Here is a 17384-nt window from a genome sequence, read left to right as displayed (position 1 = left end):
CAGGTCCTCGTCTTTTTTGTACGTAAAAACCGTTTTGGCGCTTAACCGTTAATGGCTTTTGGCTCACGAAGCAATCAAGTTTTTGGTGTTAATAAAGTGTGAGGATGCCGGTTCCCAATATTTTGATCTTTGAGGTAAAGCATTTAGATTTATTTCGGTTTATTGTTGGATTTTTCTTGTTCGCTGTTTTTAGTGCAAGATTTGGCAACACTAGTCAGCAAACGCTTGAGCCTCTGTCATTTTCTAAACCGCGCATACAGAAGATTTTATCCACTCTAGGCATTTGTTTTTTCAGAAGAGACACCTGTCATGTTTATGATGCATGTTTAAACACTTTATTAAATACTAGATGTTCAGTTCGGTTATGTACACACTATGCAGAGTTTCTGTAAATACGGTTGTCACTACCTGCATTTTGCGGGAGTTAATTCGGTTGTAGAATGCGGTTGTCAGTCCCGTAAATTACTGAAGTGTGTGTGTGTACAGAACAGGATTAAGCATTAAAAGGTGAAGTGACAACTGACCTAATATGCAGTGTGTACGGGACCATTGAGACTACTTCACCATTTTCGACCCTCATAATCCAGGTTGTTCGTAAACGCTGCAGACCCTGTTTTAGTTTGAGAAGTCTGGGTTTTACTCTTTTATGCGCATGCTCAGTGTGCATAAATGGCAATGTTTCATGCGTTTATGGTCGTGTGTAGTGTGTACGAAGATATTTTTTGAAATGCCTGTATAAATGAGGATCGTTTTAGTTTTAAAATGCCTTTTTAAAACGTTTTAAAAGGCCTTTTAAAAACGCAAATGCTCTAATGTAAACAGGGCCTAAGTATGCAGAAAAAGGACCAGGTTTTTTGTTATGTGCAACATTAAGCTTTACAGTTTTTACACACAAAACCAAACTAACTTGTGTCCATTTATGATATTAAGTGGATGACAAGTTCTGCTTTCCCCTACTTAAACACAGTAACCTCCTGCTTCAGTGTTTTGCCATATGTTTTGTCAATGTTGCTTCCTGTAGCTCATCTGGTAGAGCACTGTGTTAGCAACTCAAATGTTGTGGGTTTGTTTCGAAGGGAAACTACATACTGGTATGCATGTTAATAGTAATTTTAAGTCGAATTGAATTAAAGCATCTTCCAGATTTATAAATTTACATGCATAACAGCTAGGGATGCAGCGATTAACCGGTTTCACTATTAACCGCGCTTTAAAATGTCACGGTTAAGTAACCGTAAAGCCTTCGCTACACCGTGTGTTTATGTTTCACGCACGCACAAACCAGATCCACGAACCACCAAGAGGCGCATGCGTCATGATGCATTGTATGACAAAGCTCCGCGTTCAAAAGAATATGTGCGCGTGACGCGTCTCTTGGGTGTTCGTGCATCTGGATTGTGCATTGTATGACAAAGCTCCGCGTTCAAAAGAATATGTGCGCGTGACGCGTCTCTTGGTTGTTCGTGCATCTGGTTTGTGTGTGCGTGTGCGTGGATGTGTGCGCGCACCTGCATCTGTACGTGAAAGAGCCACACTCCAATCGGTCTACTCTGTACAGCATTAAAAACCTCCTGCTCGCGGATCAAAGCCGGGCGGGGCTCCTGGTGGTCTGACTGCATTTCATTACGTTGAATTATTTTAACACGTTAATGATTAATTAATGAATAGCATTATTTAACATGTTAATCTTGCCACCCCTAATATTTATATTTGACTTTTGTGTAATATTAAGCTTCACCTGTCAAAATGACTTGCAGTACCTGGTTCAGGATGACCCTGTGTAATTATTCATTTTGAGAGGCTCTTATCATTTTTACTTCATATATTTTACTTCAATACTTCAAACAAACCAAAACAATATAACTTTATTCAGTCCAAATGTAAAGTTACATTTATTCAAAAGATCATTAAAATGAATAGCCTACAGGTTTCAAAGGCACCTATACGGTTTAACTCAAAGCCAGCCAAGTTATTATTATTATCATTTGTCCAAGAATTGTAGAGAAAATACACAAACTGAAAATACAGAAAAATTTAGCAATTGTTCAAAAATTTATTCATGTGATTTTATACATTAATGTTGTAAAATAAATGAATCCTTAATAACCGTAATAACCGTCCAACCGTGATTATTTATCAGACTATAACCGTACCATCAAAATCTATAATCGCTGCATCCCTAATAACAGCAGTATGTGTAGGCAAAGTCATGTAGAAGAAAACCCTGTGAACAAACTCTGCATCAAAAAAAAAGACGACTTTCCTGTCCAAATTATAACAACGTGTTTCCTGTAGTAAAATTTAAGGGTTTCTCTTTACTAGACATGCAAGAAGTCGACATTAACAATCCAAAAATAATCGTTAGAACTTAGAAAAGTGTGCAACACATCGTATCTTTTACCGTTTGTTACCAACAGGCTACGCACTTGTAATCCGTAGGGTTGTTGAAGATAATCTCATTTCTTCACGGACTGTTGTAAGATGTTACATAGGACAGTCATTAGTTTTCATGTCTGCTAAGTTCAAACTTTATTAATGTTTTCTGTCTGGAAATTACATAATTAACACTTTGGGTCTGCAGCAAGCTTCAAATTGAGCACTTGGTATCGTTTAAAGCACGACGTTATAAAATTACAGAGGCTTTTACATGTATTACATGCTAAAAAGAGATAATCAATTGTATGAAGCCCATATGTATAAGTCGTCATAGCTCTTATGTTACCAGCAGCAACTCGTGTGTATATTTTACAGAAACTTAAAAAAATTAACAGTGAACATGCTGTGGTATAAACTCTAATGGCGTTAGCATACTGGCTACTATTTGTGCAAACAAGGAAATAACATTTCACCGAAATGATAGACAAAATCTACGTACCCCTGCTCCACCGATATGTGAATTACTCCTATAAAAGCGTTATTTAAATAAACATACTCTGCATGAAGGGCGAAAATATGTTTAATGGAATAGCCATTAACTGAATGTTTCACCTTTGCATTCAAACCAGCGTCGCCATCTTGAACACTGGCGCTCTGCTCTCACTAACCAGCATGTAATGACACAACAACCCGCTAAAATAGTCATTTTAAGTAACAAACTCACCTCATTTCCACAGAGACACTCCAATGCTCGTTAAAGGGCGAGTTTGTGCTATCAAGATGTGAGATAATCGCGTAAGCAGCACCACTGCGCGAGTGTTGCAGTCAAAACACACTTCAAACACAGGCTAGTTGTTTCTCCTTACTGAGCCGTGAATGTAAATTCAAATCTTTTCATATATAATTTTGCCTTAGAAATTAATATACGCCACACATGTGTCGGTTTCTGCTTGCTAAACGCCAAGTAGCTTGCATTTTGTGCAGCTCTGATGCACCTGAGGAGACGAAGCGCAAGTTTTCCTGAAGCAAACAGGGTGATACGGTGTGACGTTCAAACTCTCCCCACAGACGGCCTTCACCCCACCCAAACCTCTGTGTCCTTATATCATATAATAGACATACAAGACCTCAGTTTTTTAATAAACAATTTAATTTTGGGTATATTAATTGTTTTAACAAATTTATTTTCTTTAAGCATTATAGTAAAAAAAGTGTTTATTTGTTCAAATACTCACCTCTATCATGCACCTGTGTATTTTAAATATTATGGTACTTAGCAGTTAGACATTACAATAGTATTTAAGTCTACTACAATAACATAGTTTAGATTTATTGTGCAAAATACACGGCTATGCAGGTCTATAGGAACCATTCTTCAGTGCAATGTTCCACACGGACCGATTTAAGACACGGTCGTGATGTTTGTTTTCGTTACTGTGATAGTTGTCTGTGCGGTTTACATTATTTGTATAAAGTTTGTGTATCGTAGATATAGACAATTATGGCCACACCTGCGAGATGAAATGTTCACCCCGTCAAACACTGGTGGAAATTCAAAATTTTGTCCAACACAAGACAGATCCGATCCACACTTAAGAAATTCAGAAGAAAGGACACGAGCTCTGGTAGTCACTGCACATCCAGATGATGAATGCATGTTTTTTGCGCCCACTATCTTAAATCTCATTGAATCAAAAGTTGCCGTTCATTTGTTATGTTTGTCAACAGGTAGGTTTCTCGGTTTTTCCAGTAAAAATATAGATTTTTTTATTAATTGTCGCTATCTTGTAATGTTGTCCTTACGATACTAATATTTAACATTGTGGTTTGCGTTGAGTAAATAGGGAATATTATAAATAAAGGATTGCTAAATGACTTGAGATGCTTACAAAATGTAAAAGGGATATCTTCAAATATTTTTTGCAATGCTCAGGCAACTACAACAGTCAAGGACCCCAACGCAAAAAGGAACTGCTTGACAGCTGTACAGTTCTGGGCATTCCATGCAACAATGTCACCATCATAGATAACAAGTAAGGGCAACACACAGGACTCACAGTGTTCTTCATACATTTTCTTTTGCAATTATTTGAAGGACTTCTTAAATGAATATCCAAATGATATTTTTTCTATAATAGAATTGTACACTTGTAATTCTATCAGAATACAAAACCATTATGTAAAGAAATGTCTTTCACTACGCAATACTATCTGAAGAATAAACAAAAAACTTGCTAGGCCAGAAATACTGAAGATTTCATGTAGCATTAATAAAATATTGGATATAACAACAAGCATAACTGCTATTACAAGGAATGGGGCGAAATGCAAACCTTTACATGGCCACTTTGCCAGAAGGTGGTTTTAGTGCACTTTGTGAGATATGGTAGAGTTTATCTGATGTTTAATTGTTGGTCAGAAATATGTTGTTTAATTATGAATTCAGCATGTGATGTTGGTTATATCCACCTTTCCTTATCAAGTAGATAGGATTTTTTTCTTGCATGACAGAATACCCTGATCCTCATCATGGCTGTAATAAGTTAATAAAGATGCTATCTATTTATAAGTTCACAACACTGACAATAAACCCCCATCTTGGTGTTTTTTCCATTTTTGCTATGAATATAAACAGTTAGGTCCAGTGTGGTTGTCCCCCGACCTCGAGGTCTAAGCAGAAATAAACACACCTATTAAAGGTGTACGGTGCGGGGCCAGACCCCTCCTCTTCTCCCCTAGCAGCCCCCCCCCCAAAAAAAAAGTTGTATTGTAAAATGCTCTGAAAAGAAGCTATGAGGTTTTCTGACACATCAGTTGTGGCCTTACAATAAAATATTTCAGCAATAATATCAGATTGGTCTGGGTTTTATGTGCATTTTTTGAGAACCTTTAAAGCTTCTCTTTCGTGTTTTCCTAAATCATTACTTGTTTTTTCTATTCAGTACCCAAACTATATACATATTCTACATTTCCAAAACTTTTAAACTTTCTTTTAAAGCTTTTTTTACCCACATGCCAGATTGCTTAGCTGTGCCAGAGCCTCATAGATGTACAGATTACTGCAATGTCTAAAATATACAAAGACTGGAAACCAAAAGCCAAATGTATCACCAATATCCCAGCAGACATCTAATAGCTGTCCAAACACAGCCCAGACATCTAGGCTAAAACAAGGATTTCGGCTCAATAAAAAGTAATACATGTATAACCATTGCCCTCCCCACAAAAAAAATGAATTAATGAAACCAAACACATTGTAATCACTGACTTCACTGAATATCATACATGCAAGTTATTTTCAAAAATGTCATATCATAAACCAAATTCAAGTTAATTTAAAAATGATGGTTAACTGATGGCTATTGCTTTATGGCATATTTGACCAATCCTTTAGGAGCATGCACTACCAGTGAAATGTTTGTACCTACCCACCAATACTACTGTCTTGTATGTATCTTCTATAAACTAGCCGCTGTTGGCAAGATCTTTTCTAAGCAGTTCTTCTCACAACCAACTTCATATGGTGTTCATCTGGCACTAGTTGGCAGCTTTCACTTTACTATGTGCTCCAGCTCTATCCAATTTTTTATTATTTCTATTTTAGTTTTGTAGCAAAAAGACAAACTTCTTTTTTGTCGTTTAAATAAATGAGATCAAAATGATCCATCATTTTTTTTTAAGATCAAGAGAAACATAACAGTATTGACCTTGACCCTGTGGTCACAACTCACCTCAGCTTAAGTTCTCCATTCCTAACATCCTTACTGAAGCAAGTTAAGTAGTCATTTGACAGATACTTTAATCCAAAACAACTTTCAGTTAACTTATTACAGAGGCAGCCCAAGGATAATTGCTTGCTCTGGGAACCAATGTTAACTCATGGTTCGCTCTTTGGCAATCCTCTGGTTACCATCCATTAGCCTTAACCATGCTGCCACCACAAGTGTGGATGTGTCTATTCTCTGTAACTGGACCTTTACTTATGAGACTCAGATGTTGTAATTTCACCTTAGGTCCTGCCAAGCAATGTGCTGTCTTTGCATTTATAGAAACCAGCTGTGTGTGTGAGACAAGGTGCTGCCTATACTGCTAACACAGTATTGAGAGGCAGCATCATGCATATTTTAATAAAAATATTTTCAGAGAGGTTTAGCATTAAACACATGAGCCAAAACCTTTTCATTCCATAAAAACATTAAAGTTTTTCACATTTATACAAACAAGTTACATCGCAAGCAATTTCTCGAGGCACTAAGCTAACATGTGAGTTTGAAAATGTGAGATCTTCCATCATTTCAGACACCACATTTGCGCTTTGATTTGGCATTCAGGAGGCAACAGCTGTGTCCTAGCATTTTAAAGTTCCACGTCTCTGGGTTATACATCCGTCTCGGCCATAATAACAGTCCATCATAACCAAACTGCCATGTTGGTAGCCTCGGTCTTTCGCTTACTTAGAACTTCTTGTTTATTAAAGAAAGATTTATTAAAGGTCTGTCAACTGAATATGACAATCTTAATTCAGATAGCTCGTATTACATTATCTTTAGTTGGTCTAGTTTCTCTGGAAACCGTTGGAAGCGTCTTGCTGAGAAAGCTTGTAAAGGCTTTTTTAGATGGAAAACAAATCCTTTTGAGAAATGTTGCTTCAATGAGGCTTTGTTAAGTAACATATGTAAAAAACATAACAGGATCTGTGTTTTCCTGTCCACCCAGAAACAAAACTGTTAGAATGTATTTGTAACAAAGTGGTTGAACAATCTCCCAAAAGAATTTGCATAGTGATGGGAATATTTTCCAGGCTATTTTCCAAGAACTCTGACCCACCCAGTCTGTAGTTCTCCTCTGCATGATTTTGCTTTTTTTCATAAATGTGTGCACTTGGCATTGCTTTTTTCATGGAGAACCCCAGAGATCCAAAACTTGTCTACACATTAAGAGGTTGTTGACTTTTTGGAAGGAAGGAAAAACTAAAACATGGACTGACCAGCTGTCCCGGGGGGGTGTGCATGCGCGTGTGTGTGTGTGTTTGGCTGATTGTTTCACAGATTATACTTCAACTTGGGCTGACATCTAAGTTATCCCAAATTTGACAATTTTTTTTTATTTCACAGTTCATTGCCCTAAAACATAGAAAACCAATACAAACATACGTACTTTGTAATACCACTCTTTCAAATATATGTTAAAACATCTCCTTTCAACTGTCTATGTGTCTGTGGTCAGTGAACCTCAGTTTTGTTTCATAGAGTTCTAGTGGCAGTACAAAGAATTGAGGTGTATTCTGAGAAGCGTGTGTGTGTGTGTGTGTGTGTGTGTGTGTCGGTTGACTAGGTCACAAGTATCAAGTAAACTCTGACACCCACCTGGAACTTTCGTAATTAGTCGGCATAATGCCCAGTCTGTCTGTCTGTCTGTCTGTCGCTCTCTTTATCTCTCCCTCTCTCTCTCTTATCTCTCTCTCTCTTTCACTCTGTGTGTAGCCTTTCTTGTTTCCCCTTTCAACTGGATTTCAGTCTTGACCCAGGAACTGACATGTAATATTTCTGTTTCTTTCCCTTAGTCACAAAACACAGACATGCACAAACACATATACACAGGGGTTTTATTGTGAATGACTATTAATATAATGTTTTGGTTAGGCATAGAGTAATTCATGTATAAATAATCAAATATAATTCACCCTGATCTGTTTATGTAAAAATGTGTTTATAAAAAAATGATGTAGATTGTATTTATTTGCATTAGTTAATTTCTCTGAAAGAAGACTGGGTGCAAAACAAATCACGTTACTGACGACTGCTAAAACTAAAGAGACTGAAAGAAGACGTGTCTTTCATTTGCATAGCATGACCTCAACAGACACTGGTAATCTGTAGCTTTCATGTGCACGTTTAAGCTTTTGTGTATGTGTGTCTCAGCATAAGCCAGGTTATCTCAGGAAAGGTCGCCGTGTAGTTCAGGGATTTTGTGTGCATGCTATGAAGCTATTTATTCCCTGCACTTAGCTGCATTCACCCCGTCATACAGAAAGTTCTCAACAAAGTCTGTGCACAAAGTTAAAGTGACACTGAGACATGCCCACAAACCGTGCATTGACATATTTTCCACACAAAACGGCTAATTGCTTTCAGAAATTATTAGTTGGGATAAATGAGTGTTATGTGAATGAGTCACAGTGTACAGGTTTTATCAGTCCACCAGGAAACAAAAGTCTCTTCTGTGGTTTAGCTGCATGGCACTATTAGCAACACGACAGCCATGGGTTGGTTTCCAGGGCAATGCATAGCCAGACGAAATGTATACTGTAATGAAATGGAAGCCGCTTTGAAAAAAGTGTCTGGCAAATGCATAAATGGAAAAGATATAATCAGTGCTTCCAATGACTAGTCTAGACTAAAGTTTTGTGAAGTTAATGACATCATATCTCATTATGAAAAAATCTTGAAAAGTATTCAGACTTTGATTCGATATGCAGTACTTATTATCATCTACACAAGATATTACTGTGCTTCGACCTAAATATACAACTCGAATGTGACAGCCACATGCATCACAGCTCCCCCTAATGTGTTGCACATTTTCTTCATTTCTTCATTTTTTTTTTATTTGCAATATTTCTAGTTGCATCTTAAGTGATTTACTATATCTTAAGCAATAGGGGTTTTAAACGGTAAACAATGACAACATTTACATTTTTTTATGAACTACCCTTTAAGTTCGGTTATATGTTAACTTGCTTCTTAAGAGTGCGTGTCCTCATGAATCTGTCGTGTGACCCATCTCCTCTCAACCGCACAGCTGCATTGACCGCCCACACTCTGACCAAGGCAATGCATCATGGGATTGCTGTTGTGATAAGAGCAATCTGAACACGCTCCACTGAACCTGTACTGAGTTGACCCCAGCACTCATTCTCTGTCTCTTTTCTGTATTATTCATTCAGGCAAACAGATGTACTTTCTGTGTGTCTAAAAACACAGACCACACAGCCCACCTGGCTGACAGGGTAACATCAGGTTGCATGCCTGTCGTCTTTATTCTTCCTACGATAGTTCTTTCTTTCTCTGTCTTGAGTTGAGAGTGGGTGTTAGGTTCATTTTTGTAAGACTATCCTGCATGTTTTCCTTGAACTGGTCAGATATAAGTGACATTTTTCAGGGACAGACTTCTTAAATTAGCATTGCCTTTTATAAGAAGTCACCTTTTGTCCATCTGTGGGTTGACATTGTATCCCAATTTATCTCACTCATAAAATAAAAATCAGCTCGTGTTTTATGTAATAATATCTGTAACTAAGGCTGGATAACTGTAATAGCATATTAACATTCATAATGGAAAGGTATTTTTTTTTGTAATTTTTTATTCCTTGTAACTCGTGTCATTTTTCCCTGAGCTTTAGCCATTGTGTCTGATATTTTGTATCAGTATGACAGCCAACTTAAATAATAAATATAATATCCAGTTTTATCTAAAGTAGCAAAATGGACTGAAACACTTGGCATCATACATGACATTTTGGATGGGATACAGACAGGGCCAGCTCTGTAAATCTGGAGGCCCTAAGCAGGATAATTTTGGGGCTCTGCCATGCAGTGAATAATGGAGTATTACCACCCATAGCCGTAGCCAGGGTTTGACAATTAGTGAAGGCCAGGGGTGTTAAGAGTTAACAAATACTATCCCAGGATAAAAAATTGCGCTAAAATAAACTTTAAGTACACTTAGTAAATGTACTATTTTGTGCACTCATTTTGTAGTTAATATATAAAAAATAGTCTTTAGTACTTCTAAATATAAACCTAAGAACATCTAAGTGTACTTAACTGTGCTATTTTGAGACACCACTTGATAAACTAGAAATCTATTTTAAGTATTACTGGTATTGTATACTTTTTCAGGTGCATTGAAGTACTACTCAAGTAGAACCAGATCACTTTTATTAGCATATTTGTATTACATAACTTTTACAAAAGACTTATTTAAATGCAGTTTAAGTACATTCAAGTATACTTAATTTTTTTACCTGGGATCTTTTTTTCGGTCTAAACCTTTTTGCCATTTGACACTTTAGGGTGTTTTCACATATACACTGTTTAGGTCGGCCCAAATGATGTGTCGCTCCGAGTACGGTGCGTTTGGGTCAGTGTGAACACAACAGCCGCACTCGGGTGCGCACTAAACAGCCGCTCCGAGACCGCTCTAAACAGGTGGTCTCGGAGCGGCTGTTGCCGAACTCTGGGGCGACCCACCTGTGGTGTGAACACTGCTGGACCTCGGGCCGAACCAAATACAGGAAGTTCTCCACATGTTTGAGCCACTGGGCTTTCGTTGTGACGTGAGCCGGGTGTTATATTGTGGGTTAACAACAAACAAGCCAATCCTGGGCCGTTGCATAGAGATTCGCTGTCTCCTTGATAGCTGCGCTCTCTCTGTTAAGCTGGTTGTCGTGGAAATGTGGGGGTGGTCATGAGACGGTAAGAGCTGTCAGAGACCAATGACAGCGCTGACTGTTGTCACATGGTGTACGGTGCGGCATTTCGAGTAAAGTAAAAAATATATATATGTGAACACGGACCGCACTAACTGAAAAATGATACAATGTATTTTGGTGCGCTCCGAGGCCGCACCACGGTGCGCACCAACATATGTGAAAACAACCTTAGATACGCACTCTGTCCATATGTTTTGGGGCGGACATTGTTATATTATCCCCTATTTATTATATCACAATTAGTAAATACTGTACTGTTAGGGTGGATAATTGTTTCATGCAACAATGCTTATTATAGCATTATATTAATAGTTTTAATAAGCAATATTAGGCAATATAAACAAGAACTTTGTTTCATGCTCTTATGGATGTTTTTAGCATGTCTTTTTTTAATTCTAACTCCTAAACTGAATTAAATAACAGCCTTCGTCATACCCAATGCTTACACATTTCTTTGACACATTTCATTTAAACCCAACTGTTCAACGTCTTTGTACCAGGGTTATTTTCTACAGATTTTTAGTGTTAAAAGCGTCATGATGATTATTGCGTGTGTCTTACAGAATAGTATCGTGTCAACAATAACCTGCCCACGCTGAATGATGGCAATTTGATCACTGTTTAGGTGCTGGTCACCCTGTGTTGTCAGATGTTAGTACGAAAACTAACAAAATAGGCCATAAAGAAAAAAAAGTTCAGAACGTCTCTTTCAAAAATAAATCAGAGACGTCCCTAACACTAACCAGCATATTCTCACTTTATAAATTTCCCAAAGTGTCACATTAATTGCTAAAACTTTAAATCCTACGTCTGAAGAGGATTTTTCACAATGGGATCTGGCAACACTGCAAAAGCTGCACCCGCTGCCGCCAGCGTCTCACAGCTGTCAGTCTCCGTCATTTTACGCAAAACAATAAACTATCCAAACTTAATTATATAGGTGGATGCCAATATGAATAGTTTAAATTAAATTTAAATAAAAAAAATCGATTTTTCGATTAATAGTTTTTTAAAACGTGGTCAATTCAGAATCGATTCTCAAAAAGCAGAATCGACTTTTTTCTTTCATATTTATTTCTGCAAACATTGAACGAAAGATTTACGTTAATCGAATTACTAGTCTTCTTTACTAGATGTCACCCTCTTTTTTGCCTTGTGCGATGTTACCAAGGAGCGAGAGGCAAGCCTGTCATTCATTCATGGTTTCAGGTGCTTCATCGATTTTATTAATTTCCCACTTGTAACCTGCTGTTCACTGTTCTTTATATTAATATAGTATTTGTATTAAATCTACATTCATTGAGTTGAATCGAGAATTGAGTAAAAAAAACGTCCCGAGAACCAGAATCGAAAATTGAATCGAGAATCGAAATAGAATCGTTTTGATAGCTTGTGAATCGAAATCGAATCGATCTGGAAAATCTGAATCGATACCCAGCCCTACTAATAAGTCATTCAGAGAACTTCAAATTTTAATTCTTTATATGAATAAACTGTGGCGACGCAGGCCAGGACCATCTGTAGTTAGGGGGTCCCCTAATGGGGGCGGGGCCCTAAGCAGTCGCTTAGTTCGCTTATAGGGAGAGCCGGCTCTGGATACAGATAATAGAGCAGCAGTTACAGTTACACCAATTTTTTACTGATCTCTATACTGTACATTTATAGTATTTACATTTACACTGCATGTTTTAAAGGAAAACACCACAGTTTTTCAATATTTTACTATGTTCTTACCTCAACTTAGACAAATTAATACAAACCTATCTTTATTTAACGTGTGCACTTAATCTGTGTTCAGTGCGTCGTGAATGTGTTAGCATTTAGCCTAGCCCCATTCAGATCCAAATGTGGATGAATTTAAGTAAGTATGGTGATGATGTAAGTATGCTGGCAGAAAATAAAACGTAGGGATTTTTTGAAGCGGATAAAAATGAGAACTATATTATATGGCGGAAGAGCCCTTAGTTTACAGCACTGCGACCTCAGGCACAGTTATATTGAAGGAAGTTTGAGCGAGAGGGGCAGTAGTCAGGAGTGATGATGTTACTGCATGCCGAGGTTGAAAATGTATCTTTCTTTAACTGCAAGCCCCTTTACTTAAAAAAAATCTTCTTCTTTGAACAAGGCATAGTAATGAGTTTCACTGATGCCACTATAACACTGCAAATGATGAAAAGTGACAGAGTTAAAATGAAAAACTGAACCATACATTAGGGGGTGCTGTGATCCATGTGACTGCCACATTCCAGTTATATTCAAGTCCAAATACTCATAAGGGACACAAGTTTATATGTGATCGTGTTCATCTAATTCATCTTCCATGCACGTGGCCTTGCTGAAAAATCCACATGGCTTTTAGCGGATTCAACAAAGCAGTATTTCTGAATGGCCTGAGGCTGGGATTAAGCAGATTTGAAGTGAAGATATTTGATGAGCGTATAATACAGCTTAAGCTTTCTTTAGCTTTACACACATCCAATAAATCTAGAGCTTATTAAGATGCCAGCTCTAATTTACCATTTACAATCAGTAATAATTAACTATAACATAGCTAACGTTTGCAAAAAATGGATTAATATAAAAAAGGTTTTAAACAGTAGCAGCAGAAAAATAATAAAAGACACAAAATTAAACAAAAGCACTGACGTGCATTTTCACTCCCTTCTTCTCCCTTCCCCACCCTCCATATTTAATTACACATTGATTTTATGAGGAATCTAAACCCTGTGTGATTTATCGGCTGGAGGAAAAGGACAGAAAGTCAGGGCGGGTGAAAGTGTTGGGACTGATGGCAGGTCAAGACCCACAGAGAGATGAGCTCTGCTAACAGTATTAACAGACAGAACTGCACATGCACTCCCTGCCAAGAGCTTGTCTTAGAAAAACACTATCTTTCTTTTTCTCAAGAACATATATGACTTCTATCTCTTCCAGTGCAAAAACATTAAGCATTACATTTAACCCTTTCACTGGATTTATCTCCTTTTTGCATTTTATCATAAAGCCGTGTTCTCTGTATTATATGACTGGATGCTACAGAGCTATTATAAACTTTCCCATTGGCCTACTTATCTCCCATCATAAACCTCCTCTCCACTAATAAGCTGGTGTGTGGTGGGAGTTCTGGCGCAATATGGCTGCCGTCGCATCATCCAGGTGGATGCTGCACATTGGTGGTGGTTGAGAAGAATCCCCCATTTCATATGTAAAGCACTTTGAGTGCTGCAGAAAAGCGCTATATAAATGTAAGAAATTATTATTATTTTGTGCCAAGTATTTGAGAGTCTAATCCTATTGTAGGTTTTCTATATATGGCTAGAATAGGCTTTTTACTAAACATTGATATGAATAAAGCATGCAACTTGAGCACATTCCGGCTTTTGCACTGTAAAGTTTCTTACTGAAAAATCTGATTTTTATCTTCAATAAATCACCACAAACATGACTGCGAATCTAAAATCTCTTCAGAAGGGTTAACTATCGTTCAGTAGTTTCTCCCAGCATGCATTGGGGCCCTGTAGGAAAGGCAGTCAGGGGCCCATGTGACCAGACAAAACAAATGCTGCCAGTTCCCCATCATCTCTGCTCAACCATAGACACAAACCGCCTCCTCAGTAGGCCAAAGTTCATCTGTTACATTCAAATGCCTGCAAGCAATTACACATCCACATACGGTGAGCGAGAGAAAGAGAGGGAGGGAGAGGAGAGGTTACTATGGGGCATTTGACACTGTTGCTATAGCGAGGCCAAAACTCTGTTTCGATTAATCTTGAGAAAGGTCAGATGGATAATGTGTCTTTTTTCATTATTCCCTATCTCTCTCAGTTCCATGTTCTTTGTTTCTGATTCTATAAGTTAAAGATGTAATTTTTGTTTGTTTAATTAGCCCAACTGGACTAGACATAACAACACAGGCTAAACAAAGTATGAATAGAGGCTGCATGTTAAGTGATCAGGCTAAAATAATAGTTTAATATTTAAAATTAAAAGTCTTAAGTGACTTTAGCATAACATTAGTGTACTTTACGTAATGTGTATTCAGTTGCCTTTATTCATTCAGCAAAGGGTTTTATCTAAAGCAAATGATCTGTGTCATCATTACATAATGTCTGTTATACAAAATAGAAGTCTCAATATGTTTGGGCTTTCCAAATTTTCCATCAGCTAGACGCATTAGTGCCAACACTCCAAATGTGCTGAAGTCACATGCATTTTCAACTATACTACACTCAATATGGTTTAAACTTGATCACGAAAAAATTGTTGGACATTTGATCATCCAAAATGTATTTTACATATCATGTGTAATCTAAGTCTTTGTAGTGCAAATGCTACATCACTCATCACTCTTAATCGCTGAATCTTCCTTTTCTACCAGCATATCATCTCGCATTTTCTAGAGGCGACCCACATGACCCTGACCTACGTTTGATTTGTGTGCAAATCCATCACAACAGATGCGAATCAACTGTCAAGCTCCATTGTGAAGAGAGAAGGGGAGTGGCCTTGTATCACTCTGATTCTCTCTCTCTGTATTTGTTTCTCTCTTGCTAACTTCTACCTTCCTGTTTTACCTCCTGACCTTGAGCTGGGATTTTACTGATGGCTGTTTTTAACACATTCTGTGCCAACTGGTGTGCAATGCCAGCTCAGCCAATCACAGACGTCAATAGAGACATCAATAGAGATTGAAATTAGCATACTGCTTAGCTTATGATGGGATACTGTGGTTGGCATGAATATACATGGTGCACACAATCTTACTTTTTATTAAAACTGCATATAATTAAAGAGCATTTATTTCATTGCTAAAAAATAATACAATTTGTTTGCGTGGTTTTTGATAAAAAACACATTATTTTCCACATACCGTGCATTTTTGTAGCTCCAGATTTCACTCTCTTCCTGAAACGCACGGATTCGAAAAGCTCCATGTCCCTGATTGGCCAGCTAATTTGTATGTTGTGATTGGCCTGAATACCTCTGATGTCAGCCGGAAATGTGACGCCCCTTACCAAGTTTGAAAGATACGCTCACAATGCAATGCTAAAAGGAGTTAATTTACAGGCTGTGAGTCCAAGCGGGAGGAATTATGATAATAATTTCGGCCTTGTCTACATCACCAATCCCAGGAAGTAAACTGTTGCCTACAATCCATGTGTTTGTTTAGTCCAAGAAAAGAGATTTACGTTGGAGACGATAACTCGCGTCATCTTTTACATTTGGATATGTTATGTACCTTTTGCATATCGTTAACTAGGAATGGGACGGTATGAAAATTTTATATCATGATTATAGTGACCAAAGTTATCACGGTTATCAATATTATCATGGTTTTGTTAAAATGAGATGGAAATGTTCAAAAAGAACTGATACACACACTGAAAATATTTGAAGTTTTATTTTTGAAAATCACAATTTAATATTTCATGTCCCTGAAATTATTTGTGTGGTAAAAAAATATAAATAAATCTGTCTAATAAGTTTACTGTGAATGAATACAATACATTATCCCTTAAATGCCTTCTTGTGCCAAAAAATATGTTGTACGCGCCTGTGTCAAACTGATTTGGTTAGACAATTTTTTTCCGCAAGTTTTCAAAATCACGGTTGTAATGATAATTAAATTTTAAACGATATTACTAACCGTCAGGACATTTTATCATGGTTAATCGTGAAACCGGTTATCGTCCCATCCCTATCGTTAACATGTACAACCGTATTTTTTGGATTATAAGTCGCAATTTTTTCATAGTTTGGCGGGTGCTGGAACTTATAGTCAGGTGCGATGTCAAAATTATTTCATATGAACCAAAAGAAACCATTACTATCTACAGCCGGGAGAGTCCGCTCTATGCTGCTCCTGTATTTTTGTAATTCAATGGATTCAGTGATGTGGAATGACTTTGGGACCTTTTTGAACTTGATTTGGCTTGTTGTGTTAATTTAGCCTATTCAGCCTCCCACATATGTTCTGTATGCTATTGTGTATTGTGTAAATAACGGTTTATGTTACTTTAACATGTACGGAGTACGGACACTTATTCAACCTGCTGTTCTGTGCTATTGTTTAGTTGAATAACTTGCCTTCCAGATTAAATGTTTGTTCTTTAGCTTGGATTTTGTGAAATTATTTTTTTAATAAACGCAACATATAGTCCAGTGCGACTTATATATGGTTTTCCTCTTCAAAACGCATTTTTGACTGATGCGACTTATACCCCAGAGCGACTTATTGTCCGGAAAATACACCAAAGGAAATGTAAACATGTGAATTGGACAATAGGTGTTCTTTAACATTTGTCTTGTTGCATATACCATCATGGATTTGTTTTCAAGTCAGTTCAACGCAATGCATTATGGGATTGCCTTGACTGTGAAGAATACATGCAGTGCTGCCTTGTAATTTTAATCAGCAAACCTCATACAGAGAAGGTGTCTTTAAATACTGTCTAGGTAGATTGCTAGATTTTGGAACAGAGCTCTGTTCAAACTATATGTTTACTCTGCAATC

General features: G+C 37.4%; 2 protein-coding genes across 12 annotated transcripts in view; one reads left to right on the top strand and one right to left on the bottom strand.

Annotated features, from left to right (window-relative positions):
• ncor1 (nuclear receptor corepressor 1) overlaps window positions 1-3414 on the bottom strand; it is a 99018-nt gene extending 95604 nt beyond the window's left edge. For 8 of the 11 annotated variants that reach the window (XM_065267253.2, XM_065267255.2, XM_065267264.2 and 5 more), the window contains exon 1: window positions 3101-3414. The gene's annotated coding sequence lies outside the window, so the exon portion shown is untranslated. The remainder of the gene's footprint in view (window positions 1-3100) is intronic. The other 3 variants (XM_065267256.2, XM_065267261.2, XM_065267267.2) reach the window with 1 other exon arrangement.
• A 368-nt stretch (window positions 3415-3782) lies between these two features.
• The window catches only part of pigl (phosphatidylinositol glycan anchor biosynthesis, class L), a 48790-nt gene continuing 35188 nt past the window's right edge, over window positions 3783-17384 (top strand). Inside the window, exons 1-2 of the mRNA XM_065267092.2 lie at window positions 3783-4104; window positions 4310-4409. Coding sequence (XP_065123164.2) covers window positions 3795-4104; window positions 4310-4409 — 410 coding nt within the window. The 5' untranslated portion in view covers window positions 3783-3794. The remainder of the gene's footprint in view (window positions 4105-4309; window positions 4410-17384) is intronic.

Source organism: Paramisgurnus dabryanus, chromosome 5 (genome assembly GCF_030506205.2).
Source record: "Paramisgurnus dabryanus chromosome 5, PD_genome_1.1, whole genome shotgun sequence".
Classification (NCBI taxonomy): Eukaryota; Metazoa; Chordata; class Actinopteri; order Cypriniformes; family Cobitidae; genus Paramisgurnus; species Paramisgurnus dabryanus.
This window is presented reverse-complemented; position numbering and strand designations above follow the sequence as displayed.